Below are 21684 nucleotides of genomic sequence, written 5' to 3'. Positions count from 1 at the left end.
CAAGACACAGTCAGGAGGAATGCTGTGTCCACCCCACCTGCAGGATGGTTTTATGGATAAATAAGCACATCCACGTGAAGATTCATATGTAAACGTTCATAGCAGCTGTTATGTATACTACATAGACATGGATATATATTTATCAATTATGCAGTGTAAACATGTAGTTTACTGTATATCAATTATACCCAAATAAAGCTTTTTTTTTTTTTTTTTTTTTGAGAAGGAGTCTCACTCTGTTGCTCAGGCTGCAGTGCAACGGCACGATCTTGGCTCACCGCAACCTCTGCTTCCCGGGTTCAAGTGATTCCCCTGGCTCAGTCTCCTGAGTGGCTGGGATTATAGCCGTGCACCACCATGCTTGGGTAATTTTGTATTTTTAGTAGAGATGAGGTTTCTCCATGTTGGTCAGGCTGGTCTCGGGTGATCCGCCTGCCTTGGCCTTCCAAAGTGCTAAGATTACAGGCATGAGCCACTGTGCCTGGCTCATAAAGCTGTTTTTTTAGGCCAGGAGTGGTGGCTCAAGCCTCCACTCAAGCCTCCAAAGTGATCTCAGCACTTTGGGGGGCCGAGGCAGGGGGATCATATGAAGTCAGGAGTTCAAGACCAGCCTGGCCAACACGGTGAAACCCCGTATCTACTAAAAATACAAAAATTAGCCAGATGTGGTGGTACACATCTGTAATACCAGCTACTTGGGTTGCTGAGGCAGGAGAATAATTTGAACCTGGGAGGCGGAGATTGCGGTAAACCAAGATCATGCCACTGACTCTAGCCTGGGCCATAGAGCAAGACTCTGTCTCAAAATAAATAAATAAATAATAAAGCTGTTTTTTTTTTTTTTTTTTTTTTTTTTAAGAGAGGCAGGGATTGTCAGAATGAATAAAAAAGCAAGACTTCCTATATGCTGCCTACAAGAAACACACTTTAAACATAAATACACAAATACCTTAATCCTTTTCTTGTTTAGGAAAAAAAAAATGCATCACTGCCAGCGCTCATTTGCTTTTACATAAACACCCACTTGGAGGCTGAGGCAAATCTGACTGATTTTCAATGTGAAAATAAAACATAAAAACTGTTCTTGGAGTTATTTCTAAACAGAACTAACATCACAGTTATCTGAATCATCAGAATCATCTGGGAAAATCAGATTCATCAAAGGAAACTTTGGCCAGCGACTGTTTGAGAACGATGCTAATGTCACGCGTAGAAATGCTGTGTTTTCTAGGATTTGACATTTTCAGCAATTGAGAATTCCTGTATTTCGTAAATGGAACTACCACTACTAAAAACAGAATGCTATAAATAGAATGATGTCTTTGTTTCCAAAGTTGATATACTAGAGCAATGCAGAAGCAACAATTAAAACGAGATATTTCGTGGCAAACTCATCTTGGGGTGAACACTGCAGTTGTGAGCACTCTGGCACGTGTTCTTGGGGCAAACAGGAAAAGGGTTAAAAACAAACGCTGGAAAAAGGTTTACCATGTGAACACACATCAAAAGAAAGCTGGGGTTTATTAATACTAAATTTAATCTTTATTAATACTAAATTTAATAAAGAACGTCACAAAGTTACAACGGGTTCAATTCATCCAGAGCGCATATTCCCAAAGGTACATATACCTCCAAGGAGACCTTCCAAATCCATGAAGCAAAGCTGATAAAGGGAGACAGGAGATGGAGATTTCAGTATCACTGTTCTATACGTAACTGAACAAGTACATCCAAGTCAGTAACCATACAGAAGATTCAAACAACACTATCATCGAGGTTGGGCTGATGGACATTTACTGAGCAGTGGAACCAGCAACAGAATACCGCTGATTGACAAGTGTACACAAAACATTCACCAAGACAGACTCTTCTCTGGACAGTAAAGCAAACCTCAATACATTTAAAAGAACCAAAATCAAAGAATGGTTTCTAACAAGGGAACTGAATAAGACTCAACAATAGAATAGTATCTGAAAAAAATCCAAAATATTTTCAGTATTTTCAAATAAGTGACGCTTTTATATTACACCAGGTATCGAGAAAAAAAAATCGTAAGAGTAAAGCAAATTTAATCTCACAGTAAGCAAAAAGAAAAAACAGTAAAGATGTGAAATCAATGAAATCAAAAAAAGAAAAAGAAAAACAATCAAATACTGGTTCTTGGGAAAGAGCAATAATATTGATAATCTTCTACAAATACTGATTAGAGAAAAAAATGGAGGCCGGGCGCGGTGGCTCAAGCCTGTAATCCCAGCACTTTGGGAGGCCGAGGCGGGTGGATCACGAGGTCGAGGGATCGAGACCATCTGGTCAACATGGTGAAACCCTGTCTCTACTAAAAATACAAAAAATTAGCTGGGTGTGGTGGCGTGTGCCTGTAATCCCAGCTACTCAGGAGGCTGAGGCAGGAGAATTGCTTGAACTCAGGAGGCGGAGGTTGCGGTGAGCCGAGATCGCGCCATTGCACTCCAACCTGGGTAACAAGAGCAAAACTCCGTCTCCAAAAAAAAAAAAAAAAAAAAAAAAAAAATGGAGAAGACAGAAATTACCACCACCAGGAATGAGAGAGGGGATGCCATTACAGATCCTATAGATATAAAAGGATAATAAAAAACTGTATAAATAACTCTATGAAAATAAATTCTGCAACTCAGATGAAATGGACAAGCTGAGTGCAGTGGCTCAGGCCTATAATCCTAGCACTTCAGGAGGCCAAGGTGGGCAGATCACCTGAGGTCAGCAGTTTGAGACCAGCCTGGCTAACATGGTAAAACCCCATCTCTACTAAAAATACAAAAATTAGCCAGGCGTGGTGGCAGGTGCCTGTAATCCAGCTACTCAGGAGGCTGAGGCAGGAGAATTGCTGAAAGCCGGGAGGCGGAGGCTGCAGTGAGCCAAGATCGCACCAGTGCACTCCAGCCTGGGTGACAGAGCAAGATTCCGTCTCAAAAAAAAAAAAAAAGAAAGAAAGAAAAAAAGAAAATAAATTCTGCAACTCAGATGAAATGGACAAGTTACTTGAAAGACACAAACTACAAAAACTCAAGAATAAGCTGATTTGCTTATTTAAAAACTGAACTTCTTAGGGATGAGCAAAGAAACTAGTTTCTTGAGATGGCATCCACTACTGGTGAAGATGTTATGAACACTGTTAAAATGACAACAAAGATTTAAGAATATCTTATAAACATAACTGGTAAAGCAAGGGCAGGGTTTGAAAGAAGTTCTGCTGTGGGTAAAATGCACACTATGGAGAATTCTTTCATAAAAGAGTTAATCGGTGTGAAAAACTTCATTGTCTTATTTTAAGAAATTGTCACAGCCAACCCACCCTTTAGCAATCTGTGCTCTGATTGGTCAGCAGCCATCCACACCAAGGCAACATCGCCCACCAGCAAAGAGATTATGAGTTGCTGAAGGTTCAGATGACTTAGCATTCTTTTTTTTTTTTTTGAGACGGAGTTTCGCTCTTGTTACCCAGGCTGGAGTGCAAATGGTGCGATCTCAGCTCACCGCAACCTCCGCCTCCTGGGTTCAGGCAATTCTCCTGCCTCAGCCTCCTGAGTAGCTGGGATTACAGGCACGTGCCAACATGCCCAGCTAATTTTTTGTATTTTTAGTAGAGACGGGGTTTCACCATGTTGACCAGGATGGTCTCGATCTCTCGACCTCGTGATCCACCCGCCTCGGCCTCCCAAAGTGCTGGGATTACAGGCTTGAGCCACCGCGCCAGGCCGATGACTTAGCATTCTTAGCAACAAGCTTTTTAAAAAATCAAGGTAGATACAATGTTTTAGACATCATGCTATCACACGCTTAGCAGACTAGATACACAGAAAACGTAACTTTTATAAACACTGGGAAACAAAAAAATGTGTGACTCACATTATTGCGAAAATTGCTTGAGTGCAGTGGTCTGGAACCAAACCTCTCATACCTCTGAGGGCTGTCTCCCAAGCACTTGGCCTGTGTCTTCTCCTTTAAACTGCATGACAGTCTTAGGAGAAAAGTTTAGGAAGACTTTTCTCCTTTCACACACGAGGTACAGAGAGGGTGAAACACCTGTCCAGGGCACACAGGTATGAAGTGGTAGAAATAGGCCAGTATTCACATTCAGAAGTGAGCACTTGTGGACCTGGGGAATGGGGAAGGGGAACGGAAGAGAGAAGTGTGGGGAAGTAGAGACGGAGCAGCTAAAACATTCCCAATCCTGGGAAGAGACTTGGGACCAGAGATTTAATATCTCCAAGTCCCAAGCAGAATTTTAAAAAATCAAAACACTGAGAAGGAGGGACAAAGCAGACAGAGACAATAGCTACGAAGGACAGAGGAGAACGTTCAACAATACCAGAGGGATGAATCAGCAAAATTCAGACTATGGGAAATACTGCAGGACAAAAAAACCTAGCTTTTTCAATAAACAAATTAGACTTGAATACTGAATTGAGATAGCAAACTGTATAAGAACATTTTAGAACATGTGGGAAATTTGGACACTATTTGATACTAGGCAATTTTTGTTAGCTTATTTAAAGGTGGAGTAAAGGTATTATGAACTTTTTTATTTTATTTTATTTTATTTTTGAGATGGAGTCTTGCTCTGTCACCCAGGCTGGAGTACAGTGGCATGATCTCAGCTTACTGCAACCTCTGCCTCCTGAGTTCAAGCAATTCTGCCTCTGTCTCTCAAGTAGCTGGGACTACAGGTGCGCACCACCACACCAGGCTAATTTTTGTATTTTTAGTAAAAATTGGGTTTCACCATATTGGCAAGGCTGGTCTCGAACTCCTGACCTCATGATCAGCCCACCTCAGCGTCCCAAAGTACTGATAAATATAACTTTTTTTTTTTTTAAGTTTTTAGAGATGGGGTTTCACCATGTTGGCCAGGATGGTCTTGATCTCTTGACCTCATGATCCTCCCGCCTTGGCCTCCCAAAGTGCTGGGATTACAGGCGTGAGCCACTGCACCCGGCCATAATTATAATTTTTAAAAGAATTCTAAGCCAGGTGTGGTGGCTTACGCGTCTAATCCTAGCACTTTGGGAGGTTAAGGCGGGAGGACTGCTTGAGCCCAGGAGCTTGAGACCATCCTGGCCAACATGGTGAAACCCCATCTCTACTAAAAATTAGCAAGGCATTGTGGCACACACCTGAAATTCCAGCTGCTTGAGAGGCTGAGGCAGGAGAATCACTTGAACTCTGGAGGCGGAGGTTGCAGTCAGCTGAGACTGCACACTAGCCTGGGAGACAGAGCAAGACTATCTCAGAAAAATAATAATAATTCTACCTTTTAAAACTACTTAGTAAAATGTACCTACATGAATTATGATTTTGGGTATCTGCTTCAAAATAATTGAGTGGATTGTAACAGAAACAAAAATTGACAAGTGGGACCTAAGTAAAGAGCTTCTGCACAGCTGACACTATCAAAGCAAGAGAGAAAGACAGAAAAACAGACAAGTCACTGAATGAGAGAAAGTATTAATACCTGAAACTATGCCTCTGACAAAGGTCTGAAATCCAGAATGTATAAGAAGCTTAACAAGAAAGAAAATAACCCCACTAAAAAGCGAGCAAAGGACATGAAGATACTTCTCAAAAGGAGACAGACAAGCGGCCAGCAAGGTGAAAAAAATGCCTGACACCACCAGCCATCAGAGGAGTGCCAATCAAAACCACCATGAGATACCATCTCACACCTGTCAGAGTGGCTTTTATTGAAAAAGAAAAAAATAACAAGCCGGAGAGGCTACAGAGAAAAGGGAAACTTAAACACCATTGGCAGGAATGTCAATTAGTTCAGCCATTGCGGAGGGCAGTCTGGACTTTTCTCAGACTAAAAAAAACAGCTACCATCTGACCCAGTGATGCCATTACTGAGTATGTACCCAAAGAAATAAATCATTCTACAAAAAACATGTGTTCGTCACAGCACTGTCAACAATAGCAAAGACACGGAATCAACCTACGTGCCTATCAGTGGTGGACTAGATAAAGAAAATGTGGTATATACACACCATGGAATATGATACAGTCATAGAAAAGAACAAAACTGTGTCCCTTGCAGCAACATGGATGCAGCTGGAGACCATCATCCTAAGTGAACTAACACAGGAACAGAAAAACAAATACCACATGTTCTCACTTATAAGTGGGAGCTAAACATGTGGTACACAGGGGCAGAAAGATGAGAACCACAGGTGCTGGGGACGACGAGAGTAGGTGGGGGGGAAGGAGGGAGGAAGGAGGGGGACAAGGGCTGAAAAACAACCTACTGAGTACCATGCTAACATCAGGGTGACAGGGTCATTCTTGTCCAAACTCGGCATCACACAACATACCCATATAATGAATCTGCACAGGTACCCTATGAATCTAAAATAAAAGTTGAAATTATTTTTAAAAATAATTTTTTTTTTTTTTTTGAGACGGAGTTTCGCTCTTGTTACCCAGGCTGGAGTGCAATGGCGCGATCTCAGCTCACCGCAACCTCCGCCTCCTGGGTTCAGGCAATTCTCCTGCCTCAGCCTCCTGAGTAGCTGGGATTACAGGCACGTGCCACCATGCCCGGCTAATTTTTTGTATTTTTTAGTAGAGACGGGGTTTCACCATGTTGACCAGGATGGTCTCGATCTCTTGACCTCGTGATCCACCCACCTCGGCCTCCCAAAGTGCTGGGATTATAGGATTGAGCCGCCGCGCCCGGCCCAAAAATAAATTTTTTAAAAAGTGAGTGGAGGACACAGATGAAACGGGAACAGCTGTGAGCTGGTAGCTTCTGAGCTGAGGATGTGTGCATTCTGAGGGTTCATCAGGTGACTCTTCGCACTTCTATGTATATTAGATTGTTTCCATGAGACCTCTTTTAAGGAAAAATCCAATTAGATATACTGCTGACTTTTCAAGAGAAACAGTGTAAACCAGGAGACAAAGGAATGACACCTTTGAAGCTGTGAAAAAATGAGAGTCAAACCAGAATTCAATCAGCAGCACAAATACTCCCTCAGGAATAAACACGAGCTAAAAACACTGTCAGACAAACCAGACACAAAGCCTGTCTCCAAGTGACCCATATTAAGGGCAACACAAGAGCGTTCTCCAGGCAGTGATGAAAGGATCTGGTATGGAGTAAGAGCACTGTGGAAAAGGCCCGAGGGTGAAAACCGCTATGCGGGTAAGAGGTGGGCAGCCGGGCACTCACTGTTACGGGCGCCTCTGCCTTTAGGCTCTCCAGCGGAAGAACTAAAAGCCATAAATACAGACACACCGACATGCATGCCTGTATGTGAATAAAAGCCATGAGATCACACTGATGCTGCCAACTCTGCTCTGAGATCACAAGACTGAGCCTCCCCCTTTCCCATCCAACTCCGGGAGGCTGGGCTCCCACTCCCCCTGCAGATTTACTCATTTGCTCAACCCCACAACACACACATGAAGTAGCTATAGAATTACTAACCGTACCACCAAGAAAACAAGCCTTCTAACTGGGGATGACGATTAGTTCATAATTTTTTATCTTTATACTTGAAGGTTTATAATCAAAGCATTGTGTCTGAGTTTCCTTGGTCAATTTTCTTTTCATTCTTCTTTTTTGTCGGAGGAGACAGTCTCGCTCTGTTGCCCAGGCTGAAGTGCAGTGGCGCAATCTTGGTTCACTGCCACCTCCCTATCACGGGCTCAAGTAATCCTCCTACCTCAGCCTCCCGAGTAGCTGGGACTACACATGTGCGCCATCACCCAGTTAAGTTTTTGCATTTTTTGTGGAGACAGGGTTTCACCATGTTGCCCAGGCTGGTGGTCTGAAGCTCCTGAGCACAAATGATCCACTCGCCTCAGCCAGTTTTCCCCCAGTGTAGTTATTTCACTCATTTGCAATACAGTAGGTTCATCTGCAATACCGCCTAGATTTTATGCTTTTGGTTTCCTCAAATTTCTCGATAAAAGGAAAACTAGAACAGTCAAGCCACAATCCTCTGACGTTATCAACAACAACAAAAGAAGACTGACAAGGTTTTTCCGTTAACCACAAAATATAAGTGGAAGGGACAAACCATGCATAAGGTTGAGTCCATCCCTAACCTACAAATCCGCAACTTTACAATGGTGTGAAAGCTTCAGGCACTCAGCAGAAACTGTACTTTGAATTCTGAATTTTGCTCTTTTCCTAGGCTAGCAGCATACGGTGTGATACTTGTACATGCGATATTCAATGCTTTATTACATAATGGGCTCTGTGTCAGGTGATTTTGCCCAGCTGTAGGCTAATGTTAAGTGTTCTAAGCACATTTAAGGGAGGCTTGGCTAAGCTATGATGTTCAGCAGATTGGGTATATTAAACTTATTTTCAACTGAGGACATTTTTAATTGATGATGGGTATATCAGGATGTAAGCCCCATTGTAATTGGCGTATATGGTATCAGATCTGGATAGCTGGAAAAAAAGAAGTCACCAAGCATGTAACACACTGATAATCCCCAAGTAGACAACAGGTCTCACTGGACGGCCCAAGAACCAAGCTGCCAACGTGGTTGACTTTCTGCACATCAGCAAAGCAGAGAGGAGTCAGGGTCCAAGGCCAGATAGGGGGCAAAACAAAACAGCTGACACTTCTTTCCAGGGCAAAAACTGACATGAAAAGAAGCTGCTGGCCCTACCAGGCCATCCAGAACTAGACAGAAAGTTGGCAAGAACAGAGAAGACTTGAGCGACACTGTCAACCAAATGACCCAGCAGACACACCGGAGCATTGCACCCACGGCCACACAGCACACACGCTTCTTCAGGTGCCCGTGGAACACCCAGCAGACACGCGGGAGCATGTGACCCACACACCGGAGCACTGCACCCACCGCCACACGGCACACACGCTTCCTCAGGTGCCCGTGGAACACCCTACCGTATAGACCACATGCCAGCCCATTCAATACATGTTAGGGAATTCAAAAGGACTGAACTATACAAGTGCTCTAAACACAATGGAATTAAATTGTAAAGCAAAAGAAAGAGACCCGGGAAATAGGCAATAATTTGGAATAAAATACAATTCTGAATAACTCATGGGTGAAAAAGAAACTGTGAGGGAAACTGGAAGGTATTTTCAACTGAATGACAATAAAAATACAACCCGCCAAATTTATGAGATGCAGCTAAAGTGGTACTTAGTGAGGAACGTAAAGCCGCACATACTTGTATTAGAAAAGACCTCAAGTCAATGAGGTTTTCACCTAAAAGAAAAACACTAGGGACCAAACCAATGCAAGCCACAGAACGCAGGTGACCTCCCGAAGGCACAAGACGTAAGAGCGTGCATTTCCCCCAGAGCCGCCGCAAAGGCAGCCCGGCCCACCAGCATCTTGACTTAGCCCAGTGACACCCACATCAGATCTGTGACTCCTAATTTCTGTTGTGCCAAGCCACTAAGTGTGTAGTAATATGTTAAAGCAGCACTAGAAAACTCATACAGTAAGCAACAGAAGAGGATTCAGTCAAATCTCACGAAAGAATATGAGAAAAAATAAAGAGCAGGAAAATATCACTGCAGATAATGAAATATGCTCACGGCAAAATGTGACCTCAAATTAAATAAAAACAGTAACTGCTTATTCCAAAGAAACTGAAGAAATTTAAGAAAATGATATAAATAAACAACATAAATCAGGATGGAAAAACTCAGATATGAGATTATAGATCCCACAAAAACATCAAAAATAAAAGCAGGCCAGGCGCGGTGGCTCACGCCTGTAATCCCAGAATTTTGGGAGGCTGAGGTGGGCAGATCATGAGGTCAGGAGTTCAAGACCAGAATGGCCAATATGGTGAAACCCTGTCTCTACTAAAAATACAAAAAATTAGCCAGGTGTGGTGGCGTGCATCTGTAGTCCCAGCTACTCGGGAGGCTGAGGCAGAAGAAGTGTTTAAACCCAGGAGGTGGAGGTTGCAGTGAGCCGAGATCACGCCACTGCACTCAAGCCTGGCAACAGAGCAAGACTCCATCTCAAAAAAAAAAAAGTAGCCGGGCGCGGTGGCTTACGCCTGTAATCCCAGCACTTTGGGAGGCCGAGGCGGGTGGATCACAAGGTCAAGAGATCGAGACCATCCTCGTCAACATGGCGAAACCCCGTCTCTACTAAAAATACAAAAAATTAGCTGGGCATGGTGGCGCGTGCCTGTAATTCCAGCTACTCAGGAGGCTGAGGCAGGAGAATTGCCTGAACCCAGGAGGCGGAGGTTGTGGTGAGCCGAGATTGCGCCATTACACTCCAGCCTGGGTAAGAAGAGCGAAACTCTGTCTCAAAAAAAAAAAAAAAAGTAAAATGTGACTTCAAGAATAAACACTGTCAACCAACTGACCCAGCAGACACACCGGAGCACTGCACCCACCGCCACACAGCACACACAAAAAAAGAAGACTAAAAAAAGAAGAAACATGAGACTAAATTAACTCCACAGATGACAGCTTAAGATAAATGAAGAGGAAACAAAAATTTGTAATGAAAAGCAAATGAAGGGATTAAAAAAGACTCAAGAGAAAGAGACCAATTTAAAAGACAGGTAAAGAAGATCCAACATATGCCCAATCAGAACAGCCACCCTGGAAACAGGAGGGGACAGGGCAAGAGAAAAGAATACTGAACACTTAAAAACCTTTCCTGAATTAGAAATTGCCAAATCACACAGTGAAAGGGACTGAGAAAACCCATCCGCAACTAATAACACTAATTTATTTTCTAACAAAATTACTAGACTTGAAAGAAATTCTTTGGGCTCTCAGGCAAAATACAAAGTCACTTGGGAAGAAAAAACTGTTATGATTTAGACAGCAATAATTTATTCTAGAAGACCATAGCATACCATATTTAAGATATTCAAGGAAAAAAAGTGAACTGGCCAGGCATAGTGGCTCACGCCTATAATCCCAGTACTGGGAGGTGGAGGCGGGAGGACTGCTTGAAGCTGGGAGTTTGAGACCAGCCTGGACAATATAGCGAGATCCCAGCTCTACAAAAATTTAAGAAGAAAAAATAAAAGGGAAAAAAAAGAAAATGTAAACCAAGGACTTTGTACTAAGCCAAACTGACCTTTAAGCACAATCAATGTGGAAAAACTATTATCAACACAGGCATTCTGGAAGTCCTTCCTGAGAGATCTACCCAGGAAGAATAGACTAGAGAGAACAAGCCTCAAATGAAAGACAAGAGAAACATGAGGACCCAATGTGAGCACTTTTTTTTTTGAGACGGAGTTTCCCTCTTGTTACCCAGGCTGGAGTGCAATGGCGGGATCTCGGCTCACCGCAACCTCCGCCTCCTGGGTTCAGGCAATTCTCCTGCCTCAGCCTCCTGAGTAGCTGGGATTACAGGCACGCAACACCATGCCCAGCTAATTTTTTGTATTTTTGGTAGAGACGGGGTTTCACCACGTTGACCAGGACAGTCTCGATCTGTTGACCTCGTGATCCACCCGCCTCGGCCTCCCAAGGTGCTGGGATTACAGGCGTGAGCCACCGCACCCAGGCACACACTTATTTTTATATTTAGAGACAGAGTTTTGCTCTGTTGCCCAGGCTGGAGTACAATGGCGTGATCTCTGCTCACTGCAACCTCCGCCTCCTGGGTTCAAGCAATTCTCCTGCCTTAGCCTCCCGAGTAGCTGGGATTACAGGCACGCGCCACCATGCCCAGCTAATTTTTTTTTTGTATTTTTAGTAGAGACAGGATTTCACCATGTTGGCCAGGCTGGTCTCCAACTCCTGACCTCAAGTGATCTGCCCGCCTTGGCCTCCCAGTGTGCTAGGATTACAGGCGTGAGCCACAGCGCCCAGCCAATAACATCACACTTTTGTCACTTTTTATGAATTAACCAGAGTTCTTTGCATCAGTGGCTGCCCGCCTCAGAAAAGAGAGGCAGCCAACCACTTCGTGCCTTCCAATGGAAGCACATAACACCCCCAAAAGAAGTCTGGCCAGAGGTCAAAGCTGAATCTGACCAAGCCTCTGGATCCAACCAACAACTTACAGGAGGCTGAGCATGGTGGCCCAGACCTGTAACCCCAGCACTTTGGGAGGTCGCTTGAGCCCAGCTAGGCCACATAGTGAGAACCCATCTCTACAAAACATGTTTTAAAAATTAGCTGGGTGTGGTGATGTGCACCTGTGGTCCCCAGTTATTAAGGAGGCTGAGGTGGGAAATTCGCTTGAGCCTAGGAGTTTGAGGCTATAGTGAACAGAGATTGTGCCACCGCACTCCAGCCTGAGCCACAAAACAACACCATCCTCAAAACATACAAAACAAACACAATCTACAGGAAATCAAAGGATAGAGGAACACATTGGGCCTTACCAGAGGAACGAAGCCAGTAAACTCTAGAGTGTGAGACACACAAGTCCAACCACCAAATAACTTCCACGGGAGGTGGGGTGGATAATGCAACCTGTAGATCAGCCAGACACGGTGGCTCGTGCCTGTAATCCCAGCACTCCAGGAGGCTGAGAGGGTAGATCACCTAAGATTGGGAGTTCAAGACCAGCCTGATCAACATGGAGAAACTCCATCTCTACTAAAAATACAAAATTATATGGGTGTGGTGGTGCATGCCTGTAATCCTAGCTACTTGGGAAGCTGAAGCAGAGGTTGTAGTGAGCCAAGATAACACCATTGCACTCCAGCATGGATAACAAGAGCAAAATTCTATCTCAAAAAAAAGACTGAAAGGTCAATTTTAAAAATAGAAAAAACTGGCTCGGCATGGTGGCTCACGCCTATAATCCCAGCACTTTGGGAGGCTAAGGCAGGCGGGTCACTTGAGGTCAGGAGTTTGAGAATAGATTGGCCAATGTGGTGAAACCCTGTCTTTTAAAAATACAAAAATTAGCCAGGCGTGGTGGTAGGCACCTGTAATCCCAGCTACTCAGGAGGATGAGGCAGGAGAATCACTTGAACCCAGGAAGCAGAGGTTGCAGTGAGCCCAGATCACGACAGTGCACTTCAGCCTGGGCAACAGGGTGAAACTCAGTCTCAACAGGAAAAAAAAAAAAAAAAAAAAAGGAAAAACTTAATATTTAGAGGTACTCAGTTCAGCCAAAACAACAAAGAATAAGGAAGTAACTGCGGTAAGCTAAGGTGGAGGCAGCTTCTGCTTGGAGGGAGGGGCTGGGCAGCACGCACAGGGGTCTGGAAGCTGGCAGGCGCCTCTTAACCCACACACCGGTTTTACAGCTGTGTTCACCTCATCATGTGACTCAGTACGATAGACGCGGACTTTATTCAGTTTCTGTATCTGTGCTGTACTTTAAACTAAAAGAGGTTTAAAAACACACGTATAAAGCTACAAAAGGCTGGGCTCAGTGGCTCACCCCCACAGTCCCAGCTACTTGGAGGCCAAGGTGAGAGGCTTGCTTAAGCACAGGAGCTCAAGTCCAGTCCCGGCAAAAAAAGCAAGACCTTGGCCAGGCACGATGGCTCACGCCTATAAGCCCAGCACTTTAGGAGGTCGAGGTGAGCGAATCACGAGGTCAAGAGATGGAGACCATCCTGGCTAACATAGTGAAACCCTGTCTCTACTAAAAAAGAAAAATACAAAAATTAGCTGGGTGTGGTAGCACACGCCTGTAATCTCAGCTACTCAGGATGCTGAGGCAGGAAAATTGCTTGAACCCAGGAGGCAGAGGCTGCAGTGAGCCGAGATTGCGCCACTGCACTCCAGCCTGAGGGCAGAGAGAGACTCTGTCTCAAAAAAAAAAAAAAAAAAAAAAAAAAGAAAAAAGAAAAAAAAAGCAAGACCTGCTCTCTACCACAAATAAAAAAAAAAAGAAGAAACCACCTTCCAAGGACTTTGCTGCAGGAGCAACACGCACGGGGACAGCCGCCCTCGGGCACGCACTAACAACGAATCACTTGCACGCAATGATCTCAAATGCTCCATGTTATATCATTTAGTAAAATACGTTTTTTTCAGTTTCCACTTTTAGATTGAAGTGAATTAAGTGAAAACCAGTTCCAGATACCATGTCTCACCCTATCAACCTGGCAAACATCCAAACGCTTAGTAACATCCTTTGTTGGTCAGGCCCTCTCCCCCAGTGCTGACCGGGGTGCAGGCCTGTATGGGGGAATTTGGAAGTACTCACCAAAATTACATTTATCCTCCCACCCAGCAAACCCACACTAGGGACACCTGCAGACGCCCTCACCAAACACAACGCAACACACTGGCACTGTCGGTCACAGCGGCATCCCACAGAAGACGAGAGCCCATCAACAGGACCCACACATTCACAGAATGTGCTGGACAGAAAACCAGACACGTGGGCCAGGCGCGGTGGCTCATACCTGTCATCCAGCACTTTGGGAGGCCAAGGCAAGTAAATCATTTGAGCCCAGGAGTTCAAGACCAGCCTGGGTAACACAGTGAGACCCCCATCTCTACAAAAAATTTTTAAGAATCAGCCAGCATGGTGGCATGTGCCTGTGGCTACTCAGGAAGCTATGGGGGAAAAAAATTGCTTGAGCCAAGGAGGTCAAGGCTGCAGTGAGCAAAGATCAGGCCACCGCACTCTAGCCTGGGCGGCAGAGCCAGACTCTGTCTCAAAAAAACAGGTCGGGTGTGGTGGCTCACACCTGTAATCTCAGCACTTTGGGAGGCTGAGGCAGGCAGATCATTTGTAGCCAAGAGTTCGGGACCAGCCTACCCAACATGGTGAAACCTCGTCTCTACTAAAAATATAAAACTTAGCGGAGCGTGATGGTTTGCGCCTGCAATCCCAGCTACTCAGGAGGCCGAGGCAGGAGAACAGCTTAAACCTGGGAGGTGGAGGTTGCAGTGAGCCAAGATTGCACCACTGTACTCCGGCCTGGGTGACAGAGTGAGAATCAGTCTCAAAAAAAAAAAGAAATTCTACATCTACAAATGATCTGAAACAAACAAATGGGCAACATACCAGAGAAAAGAATATTCATCTTATTTCTTTTTTCCTTTCTTGGGATAAATAAATAATAAAACAAGAGTATTTGTCAAGGAATTTTAAAAGACACCACTTTATTCAACCAAAGTGGAAGATAACTAAGGACAAAAAGAACTCAACAAAAATACACAAACATAACTAAGCAGTTTTATTAGCAGTAGTATTATAATTCTTCACCCTATTTTACATTTTAGCACAAAACAAGTAATTATGCCAATGGTATTAAGATTTTTCAGAATAAGATATAAATTTTAAGAATCAAAAAAACTGGCCAGCTGCAGTGGCTCATGTCTGTAATCCCAGCACTTCGGGTGGCTGAGGCTGGTGGATCACCTGAGGTCAGGAGTTCAAGACCATCTGGCCAACATGGTGAAACTCCATTTCAACTAAAACTACAAAAACTAGCTGGGCGTGGTGGCATGCGCCTATAGTCCTAGCTACTTGGGAGGCTGAGGCAGGAGAATTGCTTGAACCCGGGAGACAGAGGTTGCAGTGAGCCAACATCACATCACCACACTCCAGCTGGTGACCGAGTGAGCTCAAAAAAAAAAAAAAAAAAAAAAATCACTGGGCACGGTGGCATGTGCCTGTAGTCCCAGCTACTCGGGAGGCTGAGGTGGGAGGATCGCTTGAGCCCAGGAGTTCTAGGCTATAGTGTGCTATGCCGATCTGGTGTCCGCACTAAGTTCGGCATCAATATGGTGACCTCCAGGTTGCCTAAGGAGGGGTGAACTGCCCAGGTCGGAAACAGAGCAGGTTAAAACTCCCATGCTGATCAGTAGTGGGATCGCGCTTGTGAACAGCCACTGCACTCCAGCCTGGGCAACATAGCGATAAAAAAAAATTTTTTTTAATTAGGTAAAAAAAAAAAATTAAGTAAAACTACATAAATTATTTTTGTTTTTTTGAGACAGGGTCTCACTCTGTCACCCAGGCTGCAGTGCAGTGACAAGATTTCGGCTTACCGCAGCCTCAACCTCCCAGACTCAAGTGATCCTCCCATCTCAGCCTCCTCAGTAGCTCAACTACAGGCACATACCATCATGCCTGGCTGATTTTTCTATGTTTTTGTAAAGAAGGGGTTTTGCCATGTTGCCCAGACTGGTCTGGAACTCCTGGGCTCAAGTAGTCTGCCCACCTCAGCCTCCCGAAGTGCTGGGACTACAGGTGTGAGCCACTGCACTGAGCAAAACATGATTTTAATGAAAATTAAAATTAATTTTAACTGTAATACATATTGAGAATACCAGTATGAACTCACAATGTTTTAAATGTGTACTTTCTAGCTGTATCCACAAAGAGGGCATTAAGCAGTGACAGACAAACACAACGGACACATCTAAGGCCGGGACCTCGATGTCCAGATGCCTTTCTGCATTAAAAGGAACCCAAGCCCTCTGGAGAAGCAGCTGACGCAGGCCTGGGAAAGAAGTCACCGTGAGCCTGTGATGCTGGGCCAGAAAGAATGCACTCCCAGGACCATGTGCTGAGTGAAAAGGACACAGGGGCCAGCTTGGAAGAGGCTCCCAACTGGTCACACTACAGCCATTTGAGCATCACAAAACAAAAGGCTTTAATAGATTATGACACATCAATAAATAAAAGTCCACTAGTCCACCTTGATACTCAAGGAAGACAAAGGAAAAGTAAAAACATTTGCCCCCATGGAGGTGTCTGCTAGACCATCTTCTGCTAAAAATTGGTAATAAAGGGAAAGAAATGAGCATTTCTGTCTTTTTAAGAGGTAACAAAGAGGGAAACAGATGAAAATAAAGAAGGAACGACAGCATTAGAAGTCAGTGTTGCCGCCCACGGGTGCTGGGAAGACCAACAAACTGCAGATGTAAGTGTGATGGGAGCAGGGTGCCCACACGGCCCGAGACACCCCGTATCTACCTTGCCAACTGCAGGGTAGAGCCAGGGAGCAAAGTTGCATCCAATCTCATGGGACAGTGTCCGCCCACAGTCGACACACAGCACACAGCACCACCCGCGCCCCAAATTGCCACCTGCGTCAAATCAAGCCTCCCACTGGCCGATCACAGGGTGTGTTCTGGGGGCACCGGAACCAAGAGAGACATCAAAGCACTGTGACGCGTGGCCCTGGACTCGATTCGGGTTGGGAAACGCAGCTACTGAAGATGCACTGGACGACACCAAGGGATACTGTCTCGATTCGTGGACGCCCCTGATGACTCGACTGTCATCAGACAGTACAATGTCTCCCTTTCTTAGGAGAAAGAATGCTTAGAGAAGCATCCTGGTATCTGCAATTTCCTTGAAGACAGTCCAGCAAGTGCCAGGTGGCAGCAGGTGGCAGTCACGGTAGCTCCAGCTGGGGGCAAGGCACACAGAAACTTCAAATAACCTTCAAACAGCACAAGTATATTAGTTTTCAACTCAGAGCACACATGCTCTCAACAGGCTGTCGAGTACACCCAGGGAGTCAGAGCTGCACATCAGACTGGGCCTGGCTGAGACTGGGAGACGGCAGTTTTTCCTCCTGAGGACATAAATTACCATCCGGTCTCCACCTGAGAGTAGCGTTCAGCTGTTCTGAGGGTGCACAGCAGCATCACCTGCCACAAATTCCAGCAGGAGCCACGGGCTCACAAAAGCTGCCCACACAGAAGCCAACATCCAGGTCTGAGCTAAACTGAGAAGGGGGCCAGGCACAGTGGCTCACACCTGTAATCTTAGCACTTTGGGAGGCTGAGACGGGAGGAGACCAGCCTGGCCAACATGCGGAAACCCCATCTCTACTAAAAGTACAAAAATTAGCCAGGTGTGGTGGCAGGTGCTGTGCTCCTATAGTCTCAGCTACTTGGGAAGTGGCTGAACCTGGGAGACACGTTGCGGTGAGCCAAGATCACACCACTCCATTCAAGCCTGGGCGACACAGTGAGATGCTGTCTCAAAAATAAACAAACAAATTGAGAAGGGGGACCCAAAGCTAAAGGTCAAAGACAGTGGCAAGGGGTCTGACTCCAGAAACCCAGAGTCAGATGTGCTCAGGATCCCAGGTGATCTCGTCTTGAAAACAGGGCACCTTCCAAAGCCAGCCAGCCACTATGCTAAGGTCAGCTGGTCTGTGTTCCGTCCCTGAAATGTTCTGGGTCACACGACAGGGCCATGTGGATTATTCTGCTAGGTCGTCTTGTGGATCCCCTGTATTTAGCACCAGCACCCGTGCCATGTATCCATACCTTGGGGGTCCGGGCAGTGCCACTAGTGACAGGCCTGACATCGCAGCTGTGGCCGAAAGCTGCTGGGGTGTCTCTCACTTACAGGATGTGGAACATGGCTTCTGTGATGGGGTAACCAGAGCTCTCCCCAAGTGCACAGGCTCCCGACCCTGCTCTCCGAAGCAAACAGGTGGAGCTTTGGAGAAAGTCAGCCCCTCAGGGTTTGTCTGTGGAGGTGGTGAGGCGGGAAAGGCCAGGGGCCAGGTCCTCCCCACCCTGAGGAGGGAGCAGGAGGCTGCAGCAGTCCCAGCCCCACTCCCAGGGCCAGGCCAGTATCAGCTGTTTCTACCGCACACAGATTTTGCTGGGAAAGACCTGGGCCATGGCTGCTGAAAAGCCTTTACATAGAATGCGAGATGGGAAGCTGGCCAGCATTCCAGTTCGGGTCATTTAGGCTGTTTGTCCCCGAATCTCCAAACACCTGGGGGAGCTGGGAGGTGGCTTCAGCAGCAGGCCCCGGGGCTGGACAGGAGGCTGGTGCTGGGATGCTGCAAGGCTGCCCCTGCACCTCCTGGACAATGCTCTCCTGGGCTTCCGCCATTGCCCCCAGACCCTTCAGGGCTGGACTCTAACCTTCTCTCTCTCCCCATGAGGTCCAGAGCACACTTCCCCAAGAGAAGCTGGGATCACCCCTGCCCTCACCTGCCGGTGTTTCTCCTTGAAGCACTTACTAGGCCTTTTTCTCTGGTTTAAGATGCTGCTCCTTACCGCTGCCATGTTCCCTGAGAGCAGCTCCTTTTAAAACCACTGTGGCCCAGCAGGCACAGAGGCAAGCACCTCTGTCTCTCTGGCTCCCTTCCACCTCAGAAACAGCCAAGAGCTTATTTGATTCCTAACAATGCCCCCCAGAATCTGAACTCCCAAAAGGACATATCCAGTGATCAGCAAGGAAGTGATCTGAGGTCCTGCAGAATGAAGAAAAACCTAGGTGCTGAAAAGCAGGAAGCAGGAGCAGGGCCTGGAAGAGTGGGATGCAGAAAGGCCAAGGCCCTGCAGGGGCTGTAGCCGGAGAGCTGCTGGAATTCACAGACACAAAAGCAGAACGCCAAAACCAAAAAAACGCTAAGGGGTGTCACGGGCTAAAGACACACCGACTTTATTAAACGGCCAACTGTGAGTAAGGGTGATTCCTACAGCTACCTCCTCAGGTCCCAAGATTTAAACAGTGAAGGAAATAAGTCGGTAAGGAAGGGCCAGCTTGGCCTCTACCCCAGGGCTGGGCAGAGCCACGCCCAACAGTTTCACCTCCTCTCAAAAGACGACCATCAAACCAAAGAGTATCAGACCAGAAGCTGAAACCAGGCAAACAAAATGCAACACAAAGTGAAGGGCGGCACCGACCGCGGTCACTTACTGCTCTTCCCGCTCCCAGGGTTCCTCTTCCAGGGCTTCCCGCTAGGGATCTGAAACACACACACACACTCACTAAGGAAACTGCTTCTCGGCTCCACCGTGCACACATACATCAGTCCGCTCCCCTAGATGTTATGGGCATACTTTGCATGACTGAGTTACTCACTGTGTGTGTGTGTGTGTTGGGGGCGGGGGGGGGGGGAGACCTTAAAGAGGAGAGGTTTTACGTCCAAAAAACATTAACCCCTTTATTCAGGAATCAACTGGAAAAAGGCTGCGTGCTGGGGGAGACCCTGTAACCACCTGCCAAGTGCACTGTAAGTACTTGGTTTCTTTCCATACAGATTAACTGTGTCCTCACCTAAAAGACCGGCCCTTTGAAACTTTTTGAAAATTCATACAGAATCTCTCTTGTGCTAGATCTTAAGAAAAAGCCAATCAGCACAAGCAGACAATCCGTGTAAGGACTGCGAGAAGTGTGCATCCTTGTGTGGACATCCCAATGGAAACCCTTGGAGTATGAAATCAAACCCCTGTCAACTTTCCTCTGGCAAGATAACTTTGTTTAGTAATTGAAATTAATTCATAATCAAAATGTAGCTTATTCATAGCATTTTTTTCAAAAATCCCAACCAAATCCTTCCTGGTCTCAATTTTGTCACCATGACATACACAGAAGAAATAAAAAAAATATTTCTACGTACAAAGTCACAGGATGCCCTTGCTTTACCAAACTGGCCTCATTAGAAGGTCTGAATGGATTTCTAAAAACTATGCACGTAATCTAATCAGCGCTAACTTCAAAATAAATAATTTCCCTTTTGACCAATACCGGGAGACCAACAGAAGCTTCTGACGGCTCAATTTGGCCGGGACGTGCTTCCAGAGAGATGCCCGGGTCTACCAGGACCACCTGGAATACGAAGGCGCAGAAGGGAGGCCGAGGGGGGTAGCAATGAAGACGATGTGGGTCACAAAACCGGACAAAAGAAGAAACAAAAATGACTGCGAACTCAACGCGGGTGTAGGAAAACAACTGCAGCTGAAAAACATTTGAAATTATGGTTCGCAAGGCAAGTTGTGTTTTTATTCATTAAATGTGAACCGTCATCCCAGAACCACGTACAATAACCAGCCTCAGGGGCGCGTCGCAAGGACCCGTCTGGGCTGAGACCTGAAGCAGGGCCCGGGTGGCCCATCCTGGAGGTGGGACGGGAATGACACATCCAGAAGTCCCAGGGATGGGGTTCACGGGGCAACTGGACGTGGCTGGGACAGCGGGCACCCGGCGGACCCGGGCGGCGCCCAGAGCCCGAGCCCCGTCCCGTCCGCCCGGAAGCAGCGGCGCGGGGCACGTGGGCCAGGCCGGGCCGACCCTGGGCATTCGGCCGCTCTGTCGGCGCCGCCCCCGCGCCAGCTGTCAGGGCCCGGGTCTGCACGGGGGCGGGTCCGGGGCGGCGCCGGGCGGGGACCCCGAAGCCACGGAGCCGCGCCCCGCCCGCCTGGCCCCGGCCCGGGCCCCGGCCCCGGCGCGGCTCAGACAATGGCGCGGCCCGGCCCGGCCCCGGCGCGGTCCGCGGCGGACGGGGCTCGCGGCGGGCGGCGGGGCGGCGGCGCCCGCGCACTCACCTCGGCCCAGCCTCTGGGGCGGCTCCCGGCCCGCTGCGGACGACGGCGGCGCGGGCGGACGCTCCATTCATTACCGCGGCTTTGTCTGCCCCCGCGCCCCTCCCGCGGCCCCGCCGCCCGCCGCCCGCGACGCCGCCGGACGCTGTGCCCCTCCCAGGGCCCCGCGCGGCGCGGGGCGGGGCCGTCAGGGGGCGGGGCCGTCAGGGGCGGGGCCTGCGCGCGCAGGCGCGGTGTCCGCGTCCCCGCCCTACCCCATCCCCGGCCGCCGCTGGGGCAGGGCCGGACGGGCGACGCAGGCGCAGTGTCCGCGCCGGCTCCGCCCCCAGGTTCGTGAGGGCAAACTACGCAGGCGCAGTGCGCACGCCGGCGCGGGCGGGCGGTTGGCTGGGCGCAGGCCCTTTGGCTGGGCGGGGCGCGGCCGCCGCGGTTTCTTCTCGTGGCTTGGCCGTTGGCAGCGGCTCGGTCCCCTCCCAACGGCCCACCGCGGGTT

At 47.4% G+C, this 21684-nt stretch overlaps 2 protein-coding genes across 4 annotated transcripts in view; one reads left to right on the top strand and one right to left on the bottom strand.

Annotated features, from left to right (window-relative positions):
* ALG12 (ALG12 alpha-1,6-mannosyltransferase) overlaps window positions 1-19604 on the top strand; it is a 68642-nt gene extending 49038 nt beyond the window's left edge. The window contains exon 10 of one of the 2 annotated variants that reach the window (XM_074391006.1): window positions 16254-19604. In XM_074391006.1, coding sequence (XP_074247107.1) covers window positions 16254-16348 — 95 coding nt within the window. In that variant the 3' untranslated portion in view covers window positions 16349-19604. The remainder of the gene's footprint in view (window positions 1-16253) is intronic. The other variant, XM_039463109.2, reaches the window with a different exon arrangement.
* The window catches only part of ZBED4 (zinc finger BED-type containing 4), a 38198-nt gene extending 16857 nt beyond the window's left edge, over window positions 1-21341 (bottom strand). Inside the window, exons 1-2 of one of the 2 annotated variants that reach the window (XM_074391004.1) lie at window positions 21195-21341; window positions 19567-19615 (exon numbers count right to left, since the gene is read on the bottom strand). The gene's annotated coding sequence lies outside the window, so the exon portion shown is untranslated. The remainder of the gene's footprint in view (window positions 1-19566; window positions 19616-21194) is intronic. The other variant, XM_039463108.2, reaches the window with a different exon arrangement.
* Between the last annotated feature and the right edge of the window lie 343 nt (window positions 21342-21684).

The sequence above is a fragment of the Saimiri boliviensis genome, chromosome 21 (genome assembly GCF_048565385.1).
Source record: "Saimiri boliviensis isolate mSaiBol1 chromosome 21, mSaiBol1.pri, whole genome shotgun sequence".
Classification (NCBI taxonomy): domain Eukaryota; kingdom Metazoa; phylum Chordata; class Mammalia; order Primates; family Cebidae; genus Saimiri; species Saimiri boliviensis.
This window is presented reverse-complemented; position numbering and strand designations above follow the sequence as displayed.